The 24,383-nt window shown below is 38.8% G+C and overlaps 1 protein-coding gene, 1 long non-coding RNA gene and 1 pseudogene across 2 annotated transcripts in view; 1 reads left to right on the forward strand and 2 right to left on the reverse strand.

Moving 5' to 3' along the window:
• Positions 1-258: 258 nt before the first annotated feature.
• LOC140364863 (uncharacterized) lies at positions 259-1,268 on the reverse strand. The gene is made up of 3 exons (XR_011927742.1): positions 1,218-1,268; positions 474-540; positions 259-323 (listed from the first exon to the last, which is right to left on the reverse strand). It is a non-coding gene; the product is annotated as an uncharacterized lncRNA (long non-coding RNA).
• A 7,135-nt stretch (positions 1,269-8,403) lies between these two features.
• Positions 8,404-24,383, forward strand: part of olfm3a (olfactomedin 3a) — a 38,347-nt gene continuing 22,367 nt past the window's right edge. The window contains exon 1 of the mRNA XM_072450555.1: positions 8,404-8,721. Coding sequence (XP_072306656.1) covers positions 8,653-8,721 — 69 coding nt within the window. The 5' untranslated portion in view covers positions 8,404-8,652. The remainder of the gene's footprint in view (positions 8,722-24,383) is intronic.
• Positions 12,824-14,485, reverse strand: LOC140364884 (pre-mRNA-processing-splicing factor 8 pseudogene; annotated as a pseudogene).

The following is a 24,383-nucleotide window of genomic DNA, read 5'->3' on the forward strand; positions in this document are numbered from 1 at the left end:
TTCATATGTTTAGATATACAAGTCATAGAACATACACTTCATATGTATTAGATTTATAAAAGTCATAGAACATACACTTCATATGTTTGTCCTGAAGCTGCTTCACAGACACATGTGACACAGCAGTGTCTCTTTTGAAGAACAATTATCATTTAGTTTTTTTGGTCATAACAAAACAGACATTTTATAAATTCAAAGTACTGATTCTACACTGTTTACTTTTAGTCGAGGCAGAAGTTATTATTAAAATACCTTTTGCTTTGGAGTCGTCAGGAGTTTACTTGAGATGACTCTGTGTCTGCAGTGATTAGGTCTGCAGTGACCTGTAGTGACCTGCAGTGACCTGCAGTGACCTGCAGTGACCTGTAGTGACCTGTAGTGACCTGCAGTGACCTGCAGTGACCTGCAGTGACCTGTAGTGACCTGTAGTGACCTGCAGTGACCTGCAGTGACCTGCAGTGACCTGTAGTGACCTGTAGTGACCTGCAGTGACCTGTAGAGCTCTGGACAGCACAGACAGACTAAACTCACTGGTCAGCACTGAAGATGAGAAAGATACTCATTAGAACATTGATATATTATGCATATTTAACAGAGAAAAGCTGGAATATGTTATTGACAGATTTACATTTCGCTCTGTAACACAAAAGTTCCTCTTTTCACATTAATTTTTAAAGCTAGAACCAAAAGTCATTTATTTATGCATAAGTTTAAACCTTAGAAGTTAGAACATAACTGACATGTTTGCTAAATCTCTACATATTCCATGGAAGTAAATCCATGACATTCCTATAGAAAACAAGCGTGTGCTTTGCTGTTTAAACACACTTCATTATTAAATATGTAATAAAACCTCAAATGTGGTCTCAGCCCCTGTAAGTACAGCACTGTCACTTTTACATTTATATATGTAAGATATGACCCATTATAGCAGGTTATATTTGAATTATTGGTTGTTTTTTATAGCACATAATACAAACATCACTTTATTTCCCTTCTTTCTCTAGTTTTCCTTGATCTGTGCATAACCTCTTGTCTCTTAGAACATTTAGTAAGAGAAATAATTAGTTATTTATTTGCAGAAGCACGAGCCATCATGACGTGTTGCATCTTTGTGTAGCTAAACTTTAGCTTACGTTAGCTCATGTTAACTCGTGAAAACTTGTGTTAACTGTGTAATCGTTGTTTTACACTTCATATGGAACGATGTGTGAAACGTGTATCGTGGTCTCGTCTCGTCACTTTCTTCTGCTTGTGTTTAGTTTCCGTCACGTGTTCTCCTGAGGCTCGTTCATGAGGGTTACGTGCGCGCTCGGTGCGCGTACACCGTTCACCGGAAGGTTAAAAATGTATTTTTTAAGTATTTTAGAAACAGTTGAAGAGTGAAATTCCTTCTATTTTATTTTTAGACTAAAAACAATTTAGCATGTTTGGTAATTTTAGAGGCCGAACTCCTGAAATGGTCCGACCAAAAGGCTGCATTCTACGGAGTGGCCACTACTCAATTTGGAGCCAGAGGCAGAGGGGGCGTACCCTATCCAGATATTATAATAGATCCATGGTCTAATCCAGTTTCCTCGTTCAGAGTTTCTGAGGTTTCGCATAGCCCCGCCCATAAGACCTGCTTCTCAATATTGGTGATCCAATCAAAAGACATGCACGTGATGCACCTGCTGCTGGCTCCTGTGTAACAGCAGCAGACGCACAAGAGTCAACTCTGAAGCTGATTGGTTGACACATAATTTTCATTTCCATTTACTATAAGCCACAAGCACCAGCTCTGTTGAGTCTGAAGGCCTCGGAATATTTTAGAACCCTGGCAACGCATGATGGCTGAATATGATTGGATAAAAGATCTAACATTAAGACCAGCCCTCCAAATCTGAACCTGGGGCAGAAGCAGTGTAACAAGAGGAAAGCCATGAAATGAAGAGTAAAACTCTTACTCTGGGGAATAATGCAATAAATATTTGAGAGAAAATATATATGTTTTTAAATCATATTCTGATTATGTAGAAAAAGCTTCAGTTGTAGTCATCTGGACTCAGATGACTACAACTGAAGCTTTTTCTACAATGGAACACGCCTGGACGAATGAGGGATTACATACAGGGATGACATATTCTGATTATGTTTAGGCTAGCAGAGAAGGCCTTGCTGGTCCTGACCACTGCACCGTGCTGCTTTGTACACCATATTCGATCCGTACTCAATAGCGTTAGCCGCATTTACAGAGGCATGCGACAAACCGAAGAGACTAAACCTGGCGCACGACTACAACAGCGTGTCTTTTGTTTAGGCTTTGTTTACACGCTCGGGTTTGACTGACTGTTTGGTGACACGCCGGAGTCCCATGGCTGCTCATTAGGCTGTGCTGGGGGCATACTAATGCAGCTGGAGATCCGCGCTCACTCGCTGCTGTAATCACTCATGCATTAACCTTTAACATCCACAAAGGTTCACGATTAAATGGAAAAATATACATAGTGCCTGGAGTGCACCCGAAAATAATGACACTGGATATAATGTATGCGCTGAATAATGTAAATGCCGTATACGGAGAATTATTGAAGACAAAGCTCAAGCCTGTGTATTTTCCAAACACAATCTATTGAGGGAATTTAGAATTAAGTAAGTGTTTGCTGCAGTGCAAGGTCTATTTAGTTTGAATTACTCTGAATTAACCATGTGAACCAACGCTGATAAAAATGGACCCATTAAGACTTAATAATACAAAAGGATTTCTCTGCATTGGCTGGTTCTATACTTTATTTTTATTCCTCTACTTTGTTAAGGTCAGATGTACTTTTTGCCAGATGTGCTGAACCATATAGCTCGTTTTATTGCTTTGCCCAAATGTTGCCCAGTATGGCATTAAACGTATGGCATTAAACGTATGGCATTAAACGTATGGCATAAACCTATGGCATTAAACGTATGGCATTAAACCTATGGCATTAAACCTATGGCATTAAACGTATGGCATTAAACCTATGGCATTAAACCTATGGCATTAAACGTATGGCATTAAACCTATGGCATTAAACGTATGGCATTAAACGTATGGCATTAAACCTATGGCATTAAACGTATGGCATTAAACCTATGGCATTAAACGTATGGCATTAAACCTATGGCATTAAACGTATGGCATTAAACGTATGGCATTAAACCTATGGCATTAAACCTATGGCATTAAACGTATGGCATAAACCTATGGCATTAAACGTATGGCATTAAACCTATGGCATTAAACCTATGGCATTAAACGTATGGCATTAAACCTATGGCATTAAACGTATGGCATTAAACGTATGGCATTAAACCTATGGCATTAAACGTATGGCATTAAACCTATGGCATTAAACGTATGGCATTAAACATATGGCATTAAACATATCTATCTTGCAATTACAGATGTGGAATTGGTAAAAAAAAAGTTACTGTCAGAAAGGTCGTCTCTCCACCGAGTCACCAAAGTATACATTAGCCGACGTTAGCAGCATTAGCATAACCGTGCGTTTCTAACTGCAGCAGCTCAGAGGCAGCACAGCAGCAGGTTCACACACAGCAGGGGGCAGTGGAGAGCAAATAAAGCTACGACACTTGAGGACATTTACTTTGTCAACTCGTGTTTAAAAACTTAAAATAATGTTTCTATTGAAAACGAGTCTGCTGAGGATTTATGGACTTAAAACATTACAGGAGACCTCAGGTAAACTGGATTCATAAATGAAGCTAAATACATCTCCAGGTAGGTTATGTTTTCAATGAGGGAGTGTGTCCTTTTGGGATGTGGGTTTGACGCTCACAAAGGGAAATTAAACGTACAGCTTGACTGAAACATGCTGAATGAAACAAAACATAACTCCAGGTATATTTCTATAAGGATGTAAAATAAAGACCCTTTAAATACCAATATAAGATAAGATAAGATATTCCTTTATTGTCCCGCATGGGGAAATTTCATTGATGCAACGCAGGAAGATACAGAAGAAAAGGACAGATCACTTATAGGAAGTCTGAAAAACACTCTAATCTCCTATAAACCAAAACTCCCATAGACAAAACCTCCCATTTCCCAACAAGGGATGGAGGGGAAAAATAATAAAGATAAAAATAAATAATAAATAAATACATAAATACCATTGTATGTGGTCATGACAGTAATTGCACATGAATATGTGTCATAACGGCACATGAATTTCACAGTAATTGCACATGAATCACGACAGTAATTGCACATATGACAGAATTGCACATGGTTAGGTCAGTATTGTGAGTGTTCAGGACTAACAGTGTTTGTTATAAAGTCTGACAGCAGCAGAAGGAACAATATACATTTCCACATAAGGATCTTGCTCGATCTGTCTGTGCGGATCCAACCCACAACCTCCCGGTATTAGGATGTCCAGTTTAAGCAACGCAAGACAAACTTCTATAATGCCAAACATCTGAGATAGTGCAAAGATATTTACAACTTTAGATGATAAATGTATTTTTAGAGTAGCACAATTTGCATCAAACTGAAACTTGTGGATGAAAGATAATCTTTTTTCGGTATCTAAACTAAACCATTTCCAAACCCACAATTGACATTGCTATATTTATTTTAATTGCAAAACACACTGAGAGTTTAGCAGAAATAGGTACCGGGATGTTCCAATCCCCATTCCATTTGGGGAGCAAATGCAAAGATATAGTGGTCATATATTGTATTTTGCCTGACAGTCCTTTGGCTGGGGAGTGCTTTGCACAAAGTGCCCTTTGGAAACGACTCCCACTCCAGCACTCTGCAGCTCGTAACAAGCTCCGGATCTGAGTGTTTCACCTGTTTGTGTGAGGGTGCAAAGTTACACAAGAGGTGTGGACTATCACACAGGCAGGTCCATTCTTTATTATTGGACTTTAGCTGTTTTTGTTTGATCTGGACATACATAAGATTCTACATTTATGAAGAGAGAAAAGAGACTCTTGAGAATAAAAAAACTAATTTAGGCAAAAAGTTCAATGTATGTATGTTATTTAAGTTATGTTTAAGTTTATGTTGTTTCAATAAGTGTTGTCACTGTATTTTCCAACTGTATTCCGATACTCAGTGAAAGGTTTGACAATTTTTTTTAAAACCTCAATGGATAAAAAACAAAAACAAAATAGTTTATCTAATATTTCAATAATGATTTTAGACTATTTCAGATATAGTTTAGGGCAAAAAATAACTCTAAGACAAATCATAAAATGTCTAATTTTGTTACAGCATATGTTAGTATATATATATTAGTACTAAATTCTGCTTTGTCACTTGCAATTAACATGCAAATGAAGTAAGTCACAGTTTCCCCAAATCAATAGAGAATTATAAAAGCTAAAGAATATTTCGGAATATGTAGGAGTTCACTGCATACTTGATTTACTACACTACCATAACGTCAAAAACATACTTTTCTTTTTTTCTATGTTTTATGGCTTTGGTCTGCTCTGCTGTACACTAAACATTTGGCTGATCACTCAAATAAATATGTACATTAAACTTGCACTGCTACACTTACACTTTCAAAGGCAATCGAATTAAATTAAGTCAATGTGTTTTTCGTTTGAGAGTTATTTAACTAAGCTGATCACATAAACATACTTAAAGCTGATATTATCTCTAGCATCCTCAATGATTGAAACTAGCAATTTGTCCAAAAAGCAAAAAAAAAAAAAAAAAATAAGAACAAAATAGCAAAATTATTTGAGTCTACATCTTGTTCTATTTATTAAAATACCTATGATGATTAGTCCTATACATAAAACATTTTATTGTTGGTTATTTGTAAATATCAAACTCTGTATAATGTTATGTTCCATCTTATAATGTTAATGTTCCAGATTACACATTTCCAAAGCATTGAACAGATCCCCAAGGACTTCTGCCCCACTACTATAAGTACTAACCAGACCCCATCCTGCTTCATAAAACAGTATTTCCAAGCAGCTACTAACAGTACTCTTTCCAAATACTTTTTTATATTCTGTGGTAATAATTAATGTTATCACCATTTGTTCTTGCATGACGTGTATTATATTTATTATAGCAATTATAACTTTGTGGTGTCCCTGCAAGATGTGTCCAGAGACTCAAGTTTGGCGTGGATGTGCACTGGTGTATGAACGAGTGTGGTCAGAGAAGTGGCACAACACATGGAAATTTGACTATGGCTATAAACGATATGTTTATGTCATGTATGGATGGAATTAATTCATACATTTATCAGAACTAATCGGTTATTGAAACAGTTGTTACCTAATCAACTTAATCAAATAATTGTGGTCTGAACTATACAAGGCACCTTGTAACTAAGCAACAGTAACCACTCTGGTAACTAAGACTGATGCTTACGTTGGAACACATAACCATCGAATAAATCATAAGGTCAGAAGTTTGTTTATCTAAGTCGAGTGTGGCGGTAATGGAACACTTGGATACCAATCGCCATAAATAACCAAAGAAGAAGAAGTTCATATTTGCAAGTTGATGAACAAGAAACACAACTAATCACTCCAGAACAATTCACTCAGAATGTTATAAGAGGGGCAAATAATCCATCTCAGTTGCAGGAAAGGGAGAACGAGATGGGAGGTAGAAGCCTCCAGGACCGAAACCCACCACCTAACAAGCATTCACACTTTCTGACACCATGACCAAAAATCTGTGTATTTCTTTTATTCCCAGTGTGTAATACATTACTGTGTGACCAACTTTATAAAATAAAACACAAACAAAATAAATGTGACATAAACCGCCAGATTACAAAGCAAATGATTTATTGTTTCTTTTAAAAAATGTCTCAATAATTATTTTTTGTTGTTAATAAATAACATGTTGTCCTGAATATTTATTTTTATTAGAATAATCAAATACTACCAATAATAGTATATATATATATATATAATAATACTAATTTTACCATTATTATTAGTATTATCTTGTATTGCGCTAGCTGTTTTTGTTTTATTTTATCTTTATTTTTTCCCTCCATTCCTTATTCCTTATTAGGAAATGAGAGGTTTTGTCTATAGGAGTTTTTGTTTATACGAGTTTTGTTTATAAGAGTTCTTCCTATATGTTATCCGTCCTTTTCCTCTGTATCTACCTGCATTGCAACAATGAAATTTTCCCATGTGTGGACAATAAAGGAATATCTTATCTTAATAAAAAAAAATAAAAGATGACATTTGCAACATGAAGTACAATGCTTTGTTTAAGTTTCAAACCAAATCACCTTGACATCCCTGCAGTAAAATGCCATTTACGTGGGCTTTTATGTGGTGGACCTCCATGGCCCTGTTACCCACACTCAGCGCTCAGATGATCAGGCGGGGCTGGGCTTTGGCTGCTCCTCTGCTTCTCCCCGGCTCTCCTCGTCACACTAGCCTGGCTCGGTCTGCATCTCATTTCCCGCCACTGCTCCACTGATGAATAGTTTCATGAATAGCTCAGCCGTGAGATATGAAGGTACAGCCAGAGCAGAGCGCGGCCCACCCAGCGACCTTGTGAATAAAACTCCCTCAGCCCGCGTCTGAATGGGAGTCATAAAGAACAGGCTGGAGATTGCATCCTGCTGCTCGATGAGGAACACAGGACAACCAAGGCTCCGGCTGTAAAGACCTTCCAACGCTTCTAACCTTGAGGAAAAGCCTGTGGAATTAAATGTCAAAAGGGTGCAGATTATGAAAGTAGAAGTAGTAGTCTTCAGCTCTAGAATCACACACTTTGATGTTTTATTATATTTGATGTATATTATCAGCCTACATGAATATATATTGTATTGACTGTTGTGGAACTTATTTGACGTTGGGCATTGCGAGGAGAACTGCCAGAATACTAGATTCTTGTGAAAACCAATATTTAAAGGTGGTGGGTGGGTCCGCACGTGCATGGAGATGATACTGGAGATTACTCTTTGCCATTATTGTATTTATTTAATTACAGTTTTAAAGAATATACCTGGAAAATCTGGGTGGAACATTCCAGGCAAAGCCACAGAGATGGAAAAGTTGCACAGTGCACCTTTAGACTGGCATGCTTAATATTACACGTGGTGGAATTAGAACAAATGGCTGTTTTTTTATTACATATTGATTGATTTATGACTTATATTGCACACATCATCTAATCGAAGACACATTTAGACAAAAGTAGAATGTAAGTTGTAGTCGTGGGACCCGGGCACACGGAGCAGTCACGTGGAACACGCTCACTAACGCTGTTGACGGTCATTTACTGAGCTGGAAATCACGTCGGCGCTGCGCTCAAACGTAACACATAAAAAAATAAATAAAAAAAAGTGCAATATAGGAGGCAAAAGCTTCTGTGCCAGCGGGATCACGGTCCAGACCCGCGGATGGTGTGACGTGCAGCGCGCGCCTCCCCTGCAGTCTGCTCTGAGCCACTCATTTGAATATTTCCCCTCCTGTCGCTCAAAACTTTTGCCTCCGTGACGCTGCTTTCAGTCGGAGCCGTGACCGAGGCGGAGCTGGGTGTGATGCCGGAGTCGGTGAGGTCCCTGTGCCGCCTGTTGGAGCGCATCCCCTGCGGTGAGGACGGTGACGAGCAGCGGACACAGACGGAGCGGTAAAAGGGACTGCGCCCCGGGCACAAGCGGCAGCATGCGGCTCCTGTTGAGCCTCTTTTACCCCGTCCTTTCCCTCACTGCCTTTGGGTTGTACCCCTCTATGGTGAGTTGGTCGGTTTTAATTTATCTTTGCGCCTTTCACTGTTGTTTCCATGCGCAACAACAAGAGGATAATCTTTATGGATCTGCAATGACTTCACGCTTGGCTGTTTATCCACTTTATTTGAATGGCTATTAAGATCATTATAAATTGCAGCATTTAGGAGCCGTAACAAGTGTGTGGAATTGGTCTTAATATTGAATACGCATTTGCATTGTCTTTCTTTTAGATGACCTAAACTTTCAATAGCTCCACCATCACTGCTGTGTATTGACTTGCATACCAGCACATTTTCAAAGTTAATATTTTTGTCGGTATATTTTCATTGAGAGAACTTGTCTGTAAAGATGTTCTGTCCCATGCCTTCTGCAAACTACGTTGTTTTGCAGCTGATTGTGTTATGACAAAATCACATTTTAAAAAGAAGCCCTTTTTCATGCCCTTTTTCCTTTGAAGCCTTGAGACTACAGGGACTCAATTCATCATTCAGAATCTAAAATATGGAGGAGGCATTGTACTGAGCAAGCGGCATCTCGTCTAATTATATTAGGGATGATCTGGTTGAGGCTGAAGGCAAGCACAGCAATTTCTTTTGTGACATATGGATTCAGTCTTGTTCCGAGCTTAATGGGGTATACTGTAATCGCTGGAAGAAGTTACATTCGGTGCAACAATCCGGGCATGAGCGATATCGATTGTACTTGGGTGAAATGGTTGGTGACGCTTACGAGAAGATGGTAATCATTTAGTCTGCATAATTTGACTTTCTGTGGGGCTTTGTGCTCAGAATTGAAGCATAAATATAGAGATTGGGGACTAGTGGATGTCTATTAGAAAAAGATGGAATAAAGTGAGACAAAAGCTGACCACGCTTCCAAAGTCCTGCATGATTAATGGCCCAATCAATGTGGAGCTGTTCACTGCTGTGGTGCTGAAACTTCTCTCTAGGTTTACGACAATGCAAAAAGTAGCGCCTAAGGGAGAAGACAGGTTTTTCCAGGTTAATAAACACTGAAGAGAAATCCATGGGGGGGAAGCAGGGACTGAAATAAAGCCACAATACTTCATCCTCGCTCGAAGTAACACTTTCATTTTTCCTGAACATAATATTGTGTTGGGTGCGAGTATACGCCGCAGCACGAGCAAATGGGAGTGTGAAGGATTGTCTGTCAGCGCTCTGGGTGTCAGCTCTGTAACTAACTGTCTGAGGTCGATGAAGATGAAGGATCCAGTTGCTCTTTGCTTTATGAGGAAGCATTGTGGCCTTAGCGCCGTGTCAATGCCCGAGCTCGTCTGATCTCTGAAGCGATGCGGGGTCTGTGTTTTCAGTGAGAAGGGCGACAGCACGGAGGCAGCAATACCTCCAGTGTCCTCCGGCAAAACGAGTCACCACGTCACCCACCGAGCCTAAATGCTAACTTTATTCTGACTAAATGATTTTTGCTCCATCATGATGTGCCGATAACGTGCTAAAAGCTCCCACCTTGAGCCGAAGCACCCGGCTACGATCCCAAACTAAAAAGGATTTGGTGTTATTTTGAAACATTACACACTTGGACTATTTGTTGGCGAGATATTGCAGCTGCCAGCCGTGAATGCAAATGTCCGATCTGGTCCCATAGGCCTCGGCGCCGCACTTTAAAGCCATGAAGAGCTTTTATGAAGAGACTGCTCCGTCACTCAGCCCCTACGCAGGCTTTTACAGAAGCCTCGTAGTTTAATGCTTTGGCTTTAAAGGTGCACTGCCTCTTTGCACTTTTCTGAAAGGTTTTAGCACTTCTAGAGGAGCATGTAGTCGAAAAGAAATTGTTATATTCAAAGCAGGAATGTCTTAGATTAATTCACAGTGAAAGAAAAATTAATTGACTATTGATTTGATTTGTTAGTCTAGCAACATTGACCTACACATCCCCAGTTTGGATAAAAGAGTCCATGCAGCATTAAACTAAGGCTAAATAACCAGAAATGCATTCAAGGACATTCATTTGTTGCCATTATTCCCCAAATACATTCTAATATAGATTGATGTATTTATTTATTGAAACAAGTCACGTTACGGAATGTGTTTATTAATTGTAACATATAATCAACAAAACTGAAATCACGAAAAGAAAAGTAAGGGCACCACTGTATAAATACTATACATGAATTAGCCTTCTTATAAAGCATGAACAGAGACTTAATTCATAATGAACAAATTAATTAATGATGTAGTTACTGAGCCTGAATAAGAAAACATTTTGTTCATTATCAATTAAATCTTTGTTCATATTAAGCCTAATAAAAGCAAATGTTACCAGATTAAGTTTAATAATGTTTACAAAAAACTTTCTTTATTTCACATTTCATTAAGTAACAGACTAAACATCAAAGTCTTTCATATGACAAATCTATTTAAGTGCAAAAAAAAATGTCCATCATAATACATAATAACTTATCAAAGCTATAGTGCTCTAGTCTAGTAAAGACATTGTTGCTCTATCAACCTCGAGTGAAAAAGGTGTGGCAAAAATGTACCAAAACTATGAAGTATCTCCATGTATCCAAGCACTCAAACTACAACTGCACATACAAGAACAATTAATTATACAGAAAAGTCTATTTATATGTTACAGATACATAAATAAGAATAGATCCCTGACTCACGAAATGAAACTCAAAATCTAACACAGTACATATTTTCTCCTTTTAAATAAAATAATTACTAATAAAAATGTTGGTCGACAAAGACACCATTGACTAATCGACAAAAGTATTACAGCCCTACAAAGACATTAGCTTGTGTAGTAAATGTACACAGCGATTCAGCCTCTGCGAGGAGATTAAACATTTACAGAGTACTTTTGGTCCTCATGATCCACAGACGCCCGGTAATTACTCAGCTGAAGATGGGAACACATCTCCATGATCTGAGCAATGACGACACTGCACGTTACACTTCGCACCTGGAGGACATAAAGATCCAGAGCAAAGTGAGACATAATAGACATGGATATTCTCGTGACATAAGTAGAGAGCACAAGTGCTCGCTAAAGACACAATACAATAGTGTGGAATTGTGATAACTACGGTGCAATTTGCTCTGAATATGTATCTGAGGCCTTGAGCTATTTGTGGAGAAGTAATGGTCGAGTCACACAGCAGAAAAAAATGACCTTTGATTTCAAATAAAGATTCTGCTCAACTACAAGTTAATGTATGAACAAATTATTGTTTTTGGTATAAAACTGTTTGAAGCGACTCGTTTTAAACCACAACCCACTGAGATAGAACGGGGCGATATGCCAAGGTATTATTTTTACAATTTTCTTGGAGCCAGGCAGATCACAATATTCAATCCAGTCCAACTTTATTTGTACGGCACATTTTTAAGATAAGATAAGATAAGATATTCCTTTATTGTCCCACATGGGGAAATTTCATTGATGCAACGCAGGTAGATACAGAGGTAGACACAGAAGAAAAGAACAGATCACTTATAGGAAGTTTGAAAAACACTCTCAGTAGAAGATCTCTTATAGACCATGTCAAACTTTGCGTTTCTATCGCAATGTTGCAAGGCTGTTTTCCGCCCAGAGACAGCAGGGGGCGATGACGGACACTTCAAATACCATCACGGAGAATTGCAAAGACGTTCGATAAGGTGAAAATGTTACTTATTTCTGCTTTAAGAGTACAATACCTCCTCCTGAGAGTTCACACTTCTCTGTGATTGGTTGAATCCACCCGTCACGCATGCAGAACCTTCAAAATGCTGACCAATAGGAGGAGTGCCTGTTGAAAAGTTTGAGTTTGAGTTGAATTAAACAGAAAAACGCTGAATTCTGAATGAATATGACAAAAATACCATATCGTGACAGGGATGGGGTCGTGTCGCCCTGCGCTTCTCTCAGCCAATCAGAACAGACAATGCTGTGCTTTTTTCTATTTAAAAAAAAAAAAACTTAAAGCAACAAAATTATACATACAAAACTGACCTATGTAAAGAAAAATATATAATAATAATGCGACCGCGGGGTACGCTCCTTCATGAAGAGCACACCTCTAATCCCCCTGCTTACATCACCCCTCCCCCAGAAACAGTACCAACTTTTATTTTTTGGGGGGGTAAATTCAATCTTTATTTAAATCCACATTACAATTTAAGATGAGCAGTAGGACTCCAAAGTAACACGATGTTTTAATTTAATCTTGTTGGGGGGAACAGCCCAGCCCGTTTAGAAAAACACCTGCGTACAGAAAAACAATCTGCCTTGAACATCAATCAGAACATCATAAATTCTACATATTTATGAAACACTCATAAAAAACAAAACTAAAAATCAGGAATGAAACGGTAATATGAAACATTTCTAGAAGGTATTTTTACACTCACTTTAAAATTACAATTAAACTTATTTAACTGATGACTCATGTTAAGTTATATACACTGTGGTTTCAGGCATACATGTCTTCACGGTCTGCATTGTAGATCTCCCCCTCCTGCTGTGAGGCAAAGTTTAAGAAGTGCGAGGGTCTGTGGACTTCATGGTAGAACTCTTTGGGGTTGGCCAGTTGCAGATCATATTTCATGTTGGGGTCATGGCGCACACCCATTAAGTTGTAGTTCCAGGACACTTGAAAAAGCCCAGGAAGCGATCAGACAACAGCATCTACACTCTCTCATAGTGGCACGGGAGGTAGCCTTCAGGAATGTTACCCTTGTCAGTGTTCTGACGACCCCATTCGTAGCCACTTGGTGTCAACTTGTAGGCCGTCAAGGTGCAGGAGCCTGGGGTAAAGCTGCAGGTGATGATGATGGTCTTTTCTCCATCCCACGAAGGGTTGTCTGCCATGATCTTCGCATGAGTGGTGACGTCCTGTGGGGAAAGCTGAGGAGACTCATTTGGATGTGTGAATCCAACCCAAGGGCTCCATTTCCTTTAGATATTCATGGCCAGGCAACTGGTTGGGCAGATGAACGGTCTGATGTGTTCCCCATTGTGGCACCATCACGATACAGCAGATCTCTTTCACTTGAGGGTTGTCTGGTGGACTTGTGCCGTGTAAGTACCCCGCAATCTGCGCTCGAAAATCTGAAATGCAGGTTAACGTTTTGAGGACATTCTTGGGCAGAATGTACGTGTATCCTGTCTCCTTGATGTCATCGGATGAGACATAGATATGGTTTGTGCGCAGGTGGAGGTTTGCTGCAGATATCCCTGACTCTCCAGTCAGTCTTGGAGGAGAAAGTCTGCGTTTCATAGTTGGAGGTGGTTGCTGTGATGATCTCGTCACCGTGTTTGTTAATTGTGCGGGTTTGTGCAGCGGTCGGCTGTAAGTGCTCCTGGGTCTCCTTTTCAATCTCTGCAATTTGCTGTCGCTGCTGTGAGGGCGCAGAGATCTCCATACCCAAGATAATGTCCCGGATCTCAGACTGTGTAAGTGAAGCCACATTCACATTGTTCTTTTTGCCATAGTCTGCCAAAATTAGATCCTTGAGTTGAACTTCCACTTGAGTCCACTCCTCATCAGAGAGAGTGGGCCAGATGTGATAATGCTCTGTGATTATAGTTTGGTCCGGTTTGAGAATGACCTTGGCGCGGTCATTGTTGAAATGAAGTGCTCTGAGGATCAGGATGAGTCTGGAAAATGCTGTATACGATGAGATGGTATTCAGCCAGTCATCATAGAGATTAAAGACTGGCAGGTTAGGGTTGTCCTTGCTGTAGACTGATACAAAGCTATTCTTCCACTGGATAGTAGTCACCGACCAGGGGCTCCACATCATAGACGGGCACCAGGTGACTGTACAGGTCCATGAACTCAATACCCACCTCTTTGAAGGCTCTATGAGTAAGCAGATGACGTTTGATCCTAGACAGCGCTTCATGTGGGTTGTCGTAAGCCTGCTCAATCAACCCCTACTCCACTCGTTGACCCTCGTTCAGGCGAGACTTTACAGAGTAGGCTTCTTTGAGTCTTTCCGGGGCCAGAATCAGCAGTTTTGCGTCATGTTTGTAGGACAGTGGAGGGAAGGGGATGGGAGAGAAATGCCTACTTTCAAGCCAGTGAACAGTGGTGGTGTAGATGGCAACAGCTTCTTCTGCTGTGATGTGTAGGGGCCAGACTTCAGATAGTTGTGCTGTCTTTCCTGCACTGCTTTGAGGTACAGACAGGTCAGTAGGCCCAGATTTTTCTTGCACACAGTTTTGTTGACAGTAGCGCCTTTGCAAATTCGCTCTCGGTTGCAGTGGGCTGTGTTGGTCCACCAGTCGGCTTTGGCTTTCACATATCTCAGGATCGTGTTCTCAATTGGAGTAGGCAGACTTGGCACCTTCCAAGGGATATTGGCTTTCCAGCACCTCCAGGACTCGCTCAGATGCTGCAATATGGTTCTGGCCTTGTTCTGCTTGATACCCTCTGGCATCATGTCCAAGATGTCGTGCATCACAGCAGCACGTAGCTCAAGGTCGAAGTGAGACTCCACACGCTGCTTTGTGACAGTCTTGGCAACACCCTTGTTCACACTTGGGGGTCCCGGGTCATTAAAATTGTATCCGGGACTGGAAAAACGCACATTTTTACTGCGACTTGTTTAGCATCAGGCTCCCATTGGCCCCATGTTTTATCGATTTTTGAGGTGGCGCGACTGAGACGTCTTTCAATATTTTCACTCAAAATTAGAACTCTATTCTCTATTGATTTTTGCGTTTTTCCAGCCCCTGGATAAAATTCTCTCGCTGGGACAATTCTCGTCCTTCGGCTCGGGCCTAATAATAATGAAAATAAAAAATATATAAAGCTATTTACAAGTACATAGCTAGAATTATACAAGTGCACATTTAAAAATCTTCTCAAAATAGTATTTGGATTTAGTCTTTTTAACTGATGGGCTTTTGGAACTACTTCTCATGTTCTTGTTAAGCGTTACAGCTCATGTGAGACCATAGCAATACATTGAGGCAAGGAAGGTTAATTTATGGCCATTATTGATACAACAATGTGGACAAAAACATCTTTTCTATTACAACATTATGTCCACATGCCACTTCAGCAGTCATTTGTGTATTGATCTTGTGATTGAAGCTTTCAGCGAGGACCGGCTTTGCTATCATTTATGATCCTACTTATAAACATGCAGTTTATAGATCAGAAGCAATGACTAGGCATACAAAATAGTACAAATAGTTAAATAAGATAAGTAAAAGCATTGTTCAAAGTTCTATTTAATAGAGTAATTATACTCCATCTATGGGACATGGTACAGTAGCTGCTGCATGAACAAAGGTGATTATTTTCCACTCAATCAATCTTATTCTAAAGCTGCGTTCCCACTTGCATGCACATAAACTGGGACTAAACTGGGACTAAATTGGGACTGAACCAGAACTAAAGCTGGACAAGGCCATGACTAAACCAGGGCTAGAACTGGACCAAACCAAATCTGATCGATTGATAGAAAGATAGCTTTATTCATCCCCATACGTAAGTGTAAAAATTATTCTAATACAATCCACATCTCCCTTTATATTGGCCCACCCATGTTTTCAGTCATGTTTAGCTGGTTATAAATGAACTTAAAGCAATTAACAAAGCAATCACCACTGGATTTACAAAAAAATATGTTTGGGAAACCTGCAGAGGGACAATGTTTAGTTTAGTTTAGTGAAATTAAATTATTTCACAATGTAAAATGGGACTGAGCCAGAAATCAGAAATAATATTGCCAATGTCAGGAAACAAATGACTAATTACAAATTGTCTTTGGTATTATGGTGCAACATAAAATAATGAATAATAATAGTAGTAATAGTAGGACTGTAACTTCTGATTATTTTTGTAGTCGACTAGTCAGCGATCATTTCCATTGTACATTTATACTTTTAGGTACATTTTCAATCACACAAAGGTTGAAATATGGAAACTGAAGACTTCTAGAAAGAGAATATTTACAAATGACATGTATTATTGATGAGAAAGCAGAAGAAGTTGATTATTTTTGGACATTTTTACCACTGCCTTTGCCTTGTGTTTTAGGTCGGTACAGTCCAGATAACAATTCAGATGATCAGAATAAAACTGTATGATTATTATGATCATTGCTCGTCACAATGAGTCGACTTATCATTGTAGTATACTAGTAGTATAGTGGCATTGTAGTTAGAAGTATTAGCACTCCCGCCGCATGACAAGAAGGGTTCAATTCCCAGAGGTGAAATCTTTCTGTGCGGAGTTTGCATGTTCTCCCTGCGTAATAGGTTTCCTCCGGCTTTCCTCTACCTTTTCTATGAAACCGACTCTGATATTGCAGAGGCCTATCCTGGTTAAATAAAAGTGAAATAAAATATAAGCTGGGAGTCAATGCACACCGAGAGGAGGGAAGACGCTTTGAAATCTCCCAACTCCGAGCGTAAAAGCCTGAAAGAACAATAAAACTACTTCCATACGGGTTTTCCTCATGTGCATGTTTCTTTTTCTCGCACCATCCGTTCTTCCCTCATTGATTTTGCAAAAAGTGACATACAGGAGAGCGGTGTATGCAGCGTGTACACGTAAAGTCAGTGTTCAGACGCGTCCAAACGTGCGTTTTTTTGTCGCTCGTGGCGGTGTTTTCTCGTTCAGCCGTCCACGTTGGATCAACATCAGAGAGCGTGCGCGCCGGCCGCTCTTCAGGGACCAGGCAGCAGCAGTGGGAGGAACAAGCACAACCGCCTTCCATTTCAAATAGTTTCAGGCTGTAGGTGGCTGTGGGTGAACTCACTCCTCCATGCAGTCGTGAACAATGTTTTTGGAATGATAGATGAGAACTAGGTCTTCTGCAGGGTGAAAATGATATACAAATTAGGATGTTAAGTTTGGGATGTCAAGATAATTTGGTTAATCAATTAGTATTAAATTATTATTCAAGTCACAATAAAGGCCTAATCATAAGACTGGTTGAATATGAATCATGAGAAGAGGCAAAACTAAGTAATTTAACACCAAACTTTGGTCGAAAAAAGTAAAGAAGTGAAAGTAAAGTGCTTTTTTGTTTTTAATCTATTTGGTTTATGTCACATTAACTGTATTTTATCCTTCAGAAAGTTTGATTTGATAAAGCTGCTCACATACTAGAGGAATGGTGATCTGTAAAGGGGGCAATAATCGTGAATAACCATAAAATTGTGATGATTCTTCTCACAATAATCGTAACACTAAAATGTGATATTGTGACATCCCTATATTAAGTGTATTGTCATGTAAAAATAGTTCATTTTTAATTAAATCAACAGAAACTTCTAGTGGTTATTTCTTCATTTTAGCTTCTTATATCATTTTTTGGTTTTGTTATTACTGTTATAATCTGGAGTATCCAAACAAATACAGGGAAATGAAGTGGCAATTTCGCTCTCTTCTACTCTAAACTATAATTATTACTGTTTGTGATGCTTTACTCGCGTTCAAAGATATTGGGTAAAATAAAGAGAACAAAGATTATGCTTAAAAGACACAGGAAAGACAGAAAATGTAGCATCTTAAGTGCTAATGACAGGATAGGTTAACACTAAGACTTATATGTATGGTTTTACTTAAAAGGTTGCAGTTTTTTCCCCAGTTTGACCATTTTGGTGACGTTTTTAATGTTACTTCCTGGTTGGACATGAGATTAGTGACAAAGGTAAAGGTAATTCCAACTGTTACCTAGCAACCGTACTGCAAACAAAATCCACATAAATGACACAATGATTTTGATTTGACAAATAATAAAACCAGACAACACCTTTAATTTGTTAAATGATTGTTTAAACTGTGAGAAAAATGTGTCAGTTGTTGGTAAATTGTCTCAGCTTGAATGTAACGTCGCTTATTGATGACATAGACAGAGGATCTCTTAGAACTCACTCTCAACTCGACTTCCCGTCATTTTCTACTTTTATTTTTCAGTTTTTTCTTCTTCTTATGTCATATGACATATGACATAAAATTATGATACAATTAATACATGTCCTGATACATGTATTCTATTGCTTTGCCTGGAATGCCCCACAGTTTGGCATTAAAGCAATCTAGTGACAGGCACCAGGCCAGGTTACAAGTCAGATCTGTGGAGCGGTGAAACTGCTGAGCTATTTTTGAGCAATAAATAGTTGTAACTGAATGAATATGCCATACTGTGGAACATTCTTGGCAAAGCAACACATCTCCATGGAGACAAGCAGGTAACACCCCCCCACACACACACACATTATGCACACTTTTAAATGTTGTTCATCTTTTAAATTAGGTTTGACATGTTTGTGTGCGTTGGTGTTTGTGGCTTATAACAGAAACAGAATCATGGAAATTAGTGTAAAATATGTTGTTGACACACACACTGGTTTTTGCGACAAAAAAATATAAATATTTCATGTCTCCATCAGGGGCCAAATTAAAGAAGGCATCCTCAAACTATGTGTCAACACAAACAAACGATGCAGCCAGCCACCGCTCTGCCACACTCTGGCGGCTTGGTTCGTTAGATGTGGCACACTGCATGTTTCAAAGCAAAGTCCACGTCGCTGGAGTGCAAATGCAGCACACACGTGGATCAGAGTCATTTGGAGGAGCAAAACTGTAAAGAAATATAACTCCTTCAGTGCAGGCTGCCAAGAAATCATGAGTTTTTTGGTCACGTTCTCAGAAAAACTTAAAAAAATATAGAGGGATGGGGCTTTGCATGAATTATTCAGATGAGCGCTTTTCCCCCCAAACAACTGTAATGTGCTGTAAGTTTGTGATAAGAAATCTGGGCAACTAGTGAAAGTGCCACGAGACTTCATGAACGTGTCAAACTCAAGACTCGTGTGCTAATTTTGAGACACTGCCAATATTTGTGTGGACTGCTTTCAAAATTGGTTTGATCTGTGGAAAAAACATCAATACCCACTCTGCAAGTTAAAACGAAAATGATTTAAACTAGAGTGTCAGTCAATACTGAAAAACATTACATGAATAGGAAAAAGTTCGCATTTTTCACAATAGTTTTAGTCTTGATCTATATCAGAATTAGCATAAGGTAATATAGAAACTACTTGAAAATGACATTATTATTATGATTGTGGCCTTTTCCGCTGTGTCAAAATTGAGTTTGAATTGAGTTGTTATCATGATAATAACATTGGTTTGCTCATGTTGTTTGTTAAAATAATAACAGGTCAGAAGATGATTAAGTGATCTTAATTGAACACAGCAAAGTGAAGATGAATTAGCTGAAACCAAAAAGTGAATTTAATGTTTTCAGATCATTACAAAAGCCATTCTAGTAAATGATTGAATCCCATCAGACATTTGATTGTTTATTCTAATAAGATAATAAGAAATCATTAATTTTTCTTAATTCAAGTCACACGAAAATAGTGCACATACAATAGTAAACGTAAGGCATGCGTTGTATATAACTACTTTACATTTATATCTCAAAATACCAGCACAAATCACACTTCTACTCACATTTGACTTGGACAGCGACACGTTTTCATTTCCCCGTCAAACCAGCTTGAAAACGGTGACACCAAACAGTTTCTAAAGTTGAACTAATGTGCTGCACCTGAGAGAAATGACCTTTTCTTCTGCCGCTTTGTTAATTTCAAGACGGTGGATAATTACATGTGGTGGACGGGCTTTTTAATACGTCAGGCTAAAGTTACCGCTCGTCTCGGGGGGGCAGACAGACACTCGTGGTCTCCGTAAAGTTCGGGCGGGGAGATGATTACAGCCTATGCTTGTTAATTTCTTAGCAGCGGTAAAATGTGCTATCAGTTATTAAGTAGCTGCAAAAGGAGGCAGATGTCAGAGAGGATCAATGAAGTGGCGGCTGTTAAAGAGGCAGCGCTCGAGTTCAAGAAGTGCAAAAAGAAGGACACTTTTTCATCGGAAGTGCTACGTGTCTCGGCAATAACTATCATTATTAGCGCTAAATCTTAATCGTCTTCCATGATGACTTTTTGGAGCTTTTAACCAGGTCGTAATGTTGTTTGCTCATACCTGAAGTTGTGTTTGACCCCTTTTTTTGGTCTATCGTCTCCTCTTCTTCTCTTAACTCCAAACTACACATCATCGCGTGGTAATCCTCAGTTATTTGATTTTCTAAAACAAGCTCTAATTTTCAAAGTTAAAACCCGTCATCGTCGATTGCTTGACGCCGAGTTTTCAGCATTTCATAAAGAAGGTGATTCGACTTGTTTTACATAATTGCAAGCTATTCCACCATGTAATGCCAAAGAAACCATGTTCTATGCTCTATGACACAAGTACTTGATTAGTTTTTATGTCTTTTTTTGATTGACTGTTAAGAGAAGGTATATACAAATGTATAGAATTTTGACAATGTAATAGTGTCTCGATACAAAAACTTAATTAGGAAAATGCTTCATATCCATTTTGATTTCATAAAGATCATGTGTGTAATAGTGATGTGTCTGAACTTTATATCATGTATTTTTCCCCTCTATTTTTGAATTTTAGTATTGACTGATATTTTGTGTCTACTTATGTTATTTTTGTGTGTGTGTTTTTGTATTTTTTGTATTTTATCTTCATGATTTTTTGTTGTTGCTGTGTTAGAATTGGATATTTAACATCACTGCACAGACAGAAACAGATAAAAAAAAGTTAAAACCTGGTGCATAGATCACCATATTTGCCTGGTTCACCTATGACACATAAGCAGACGATCCATAATTCATGCACAGATCCCTAATTGTTTGGCACCCACTTCAATCCAGTAAAGTCCAGCAAGAATAAATGATAAACGTCATCGGCCGCACACAGAGAACGGCTGCAGAATGTAATTAGAAGAAAGATCCAAAGGTTGTGAATGAAATAACAGGTGGTGGAGCTTTTGAACAATGTGACGTTATATGTTCACGTTGGCATTACTATGGCAGCAGTGTCCTTTACAAGGTTACTAGGAAAATACTTCAGAGGTTTTTCCATGCAACGCTAATGAGCTGAACCTCACCTGATAAACAGGTGAAGAGCGTAAGTGTGTGCGTGTGTGTGTGTGTGTGTGTGTGCGTGTGCGCGTGTGTGTGTGTGTGTGTGTGTGTTAGCGCCGCCACTGCCTCACCTGAAGGACTAAAAAGAATTGGCAAAAAGGGATGGTATTTTTTCTAATTTTAATTTGTTCAGTGGGAGAGTCTGAATTGAAAAGTAAATAGTTCATTTTTGAATGTCTCCAAGGCCATTTAGGTTTGAATTGTATGTTTGATTTTAGAATTCTGTTCAAAGTACGGTACACATTTGAAACACACGCATGAGCATTGACACACAAAACATAAAGAATCCCATCCATTTTGTTTGCTGCTTTTACACAGAATTGTTGTTTGCAGAAGGATATGTAGCTTAAATGATTTCTATGTGAATAAGTGATTATTCACATTGCGATTTCAATTTGAATGTGATATATCTGTGTCTCTCTAAGGCCTGTGACAACCCTCTGAAACTGCAGTCCTTTGCTACAATACAATAAAATATTATATTAGTATCGTCTCCATAGGGAAATGTGTCCTCTGCATTTGACCCATCCTTAAGGGTCAGTAAAACCATATAGTCAAATCTGTGGCCCCAGTACAGATACATATCTATAGTAAAAACATCTATTTGCATATTCTATGTGCATTCTCTACATCATAATTATTTTATTCTCCATGAAGTAGGAAGTGCGCTGTTAGCATCCTAATGTTTGTTAGCTTTACTGTAACGGCAAAACTTGTTCTGGCCTCTGAAAGTTATGAACAGTGTATGTAAATAATTTGGATGCTTAGAATTGCATTAGGTAAGTGAGAAATGTATGTGGACTGATGCAAAGAGTTTAAGTAATTATCACGCTTTTAGGATAGTAAAAATCAAGTACAGAGGCTTTTATTGCTCCTGGAGGAAGCTGCAGTGCCCAAGTCTGCAATGGCATGTTTTAGTCATAAGGAGGAAGTGACAACATTTAACTAGAGCAAACAAAGCCATTTATTTGTGTTTTGTCATTGTAAAATAGTTTTGTTATCATATTATAATCCCTTATCACTTGAGGTGAATTATAATTGCTGTTTAATGATGGTGGAATTTTCTTTTTTCTGGACTTTGCAATTGGTACAAAAAGTGTGTTGGATTGTAACCCCACTTGTTTAATACTTTAATACTGTTTAAGTCTTTCTGACTGAGGTTGTTTTCATTTGAAAACACAACATAAAACTACTTTCTAGTCAAAGTGTTTTTAAATATTATAGTTTGGATTCAAGTTTATATTAATACTACTTTATCTTGATTTTGGATGAAATTTCCCCCTTGTGGCAGAAACAAATATTTACTCATGTTATCTTACAGTACAGGAATTCAGATATAAGTTGTACGAATACACTCTACAAAATTAACTATTTATCCTTTATCCTACATTTTTTAAAGGAGAACTAAGTAACATTTTTACCATCTATGTAGTTTCCCTGTGATGGTTAAACATGTAGTTTGGAGGCATTTGAAGTGCCCATTTTCTTTGTATGTAATTTGAGTGTGTTCTCTGACAGTGTATTTTCACCAGGGAGCTGCAGGGGGAGCTCTAACACTATTCTTAGTTCTGCTTTAAACATTGCATGTAGAAGTAATGTATATAGTTAAAATGTTAAAATGATTTGGATCAACATAAAATGATTGAATTGAGTCATACATTAGGAACAACATAAAACAAATTGAGTGTCGTTGATAATATAGTTTGATTAAGAGAACATTTAGTATTATAAGTAGCTTTATAAATGACACTGACTGAGGTGCAGAAAACCTCCCGTTCTCTTACGTGTAAATGCTAACGCTCCCACCACTGCCCGGAGACATTTTCCTCTGTGTCCATCAGTGCTGCGTGTGTGGAACTGTCCATCAAGCTGTTGGATATTCAGCGCTGGACTTTATGTGTACAAACAGAGAAATGGCCCGGTGTCAGAATCTCGTCTCGCCTGCTCGGTATTCAGTCGGTGCTTTTTTGTTTGGTCGGGCCGAGCGCTGTCCACGCCGGCGCTCTGGAGATAATGTCTGATGACTGTTTCATTATCATCCTCAGCACTGACACCGACTTCAGCCCCAGAGCCAGCCGAGCTCAGCGGGAAGCAACCGGGAAAAATTAAGAGGTTGGATGATGCTGAAAAACAGTTCTTCTCAGTGCGGTGTCTCTTTTAATAACGGTGCAACGTTTAGTTCTTAGTTCTTGTTTGGGCCGGTTTATTAGTGAGTGTTTAGTTTAGTTGTAGGTGAGCTGAGTTTAGTTCCCCCATTTTGCGCTGCGCTTTCCTCTGACCTTACCTTAGATCTGTTTCAGCCAAGATTCCTGGTTCAGACCATGTTTAGTCCTGATCAGTTCTGGTTTAGTTCAAGTTAAACCCAGATTTTGTCAGGATATTGTCCCGGTTCGATTGGTCTTAGCCAACGTTAATGTTTGAACTATGACTAAACCCAGTGGTAAACATGGACAAGACTGGGCTAAAGAAGGACTAAACCAGTATTAAAACAAGACTAAACCAGGATTAAAACAGGACTAAAACAGGACTAAAACAGGATTAAAACAGGACTAAAACAGGACTAAAACAGGACTAAAACAGGACTAAAACAGGACTAAACCAGGATTAAAACAGGACTAAAACCGGATTAAAACAGGGCTGAAACAAGACTAAAAAAGGACAAAAAGA

The sequence above is a fragment of the Eucyclogobius newberryi genome, unplaced genomic scaffold (assembly GCF_026437365.1).
Source record: "Eucyclogobius newberryi isolate DKJ021-1_F unplaced genomic scaffold, fEucNew1.0.hap1 SCAF_18, whole genome shotgun sequence".
NCBI classification, from domain to species: domain Eukaryota; kingdom Metazoa; phylum Chordata; class Actinopteri; order Gobiiformes; family Gobiidae; genus Eucyclogobius; species Eucyclogobius newberryi.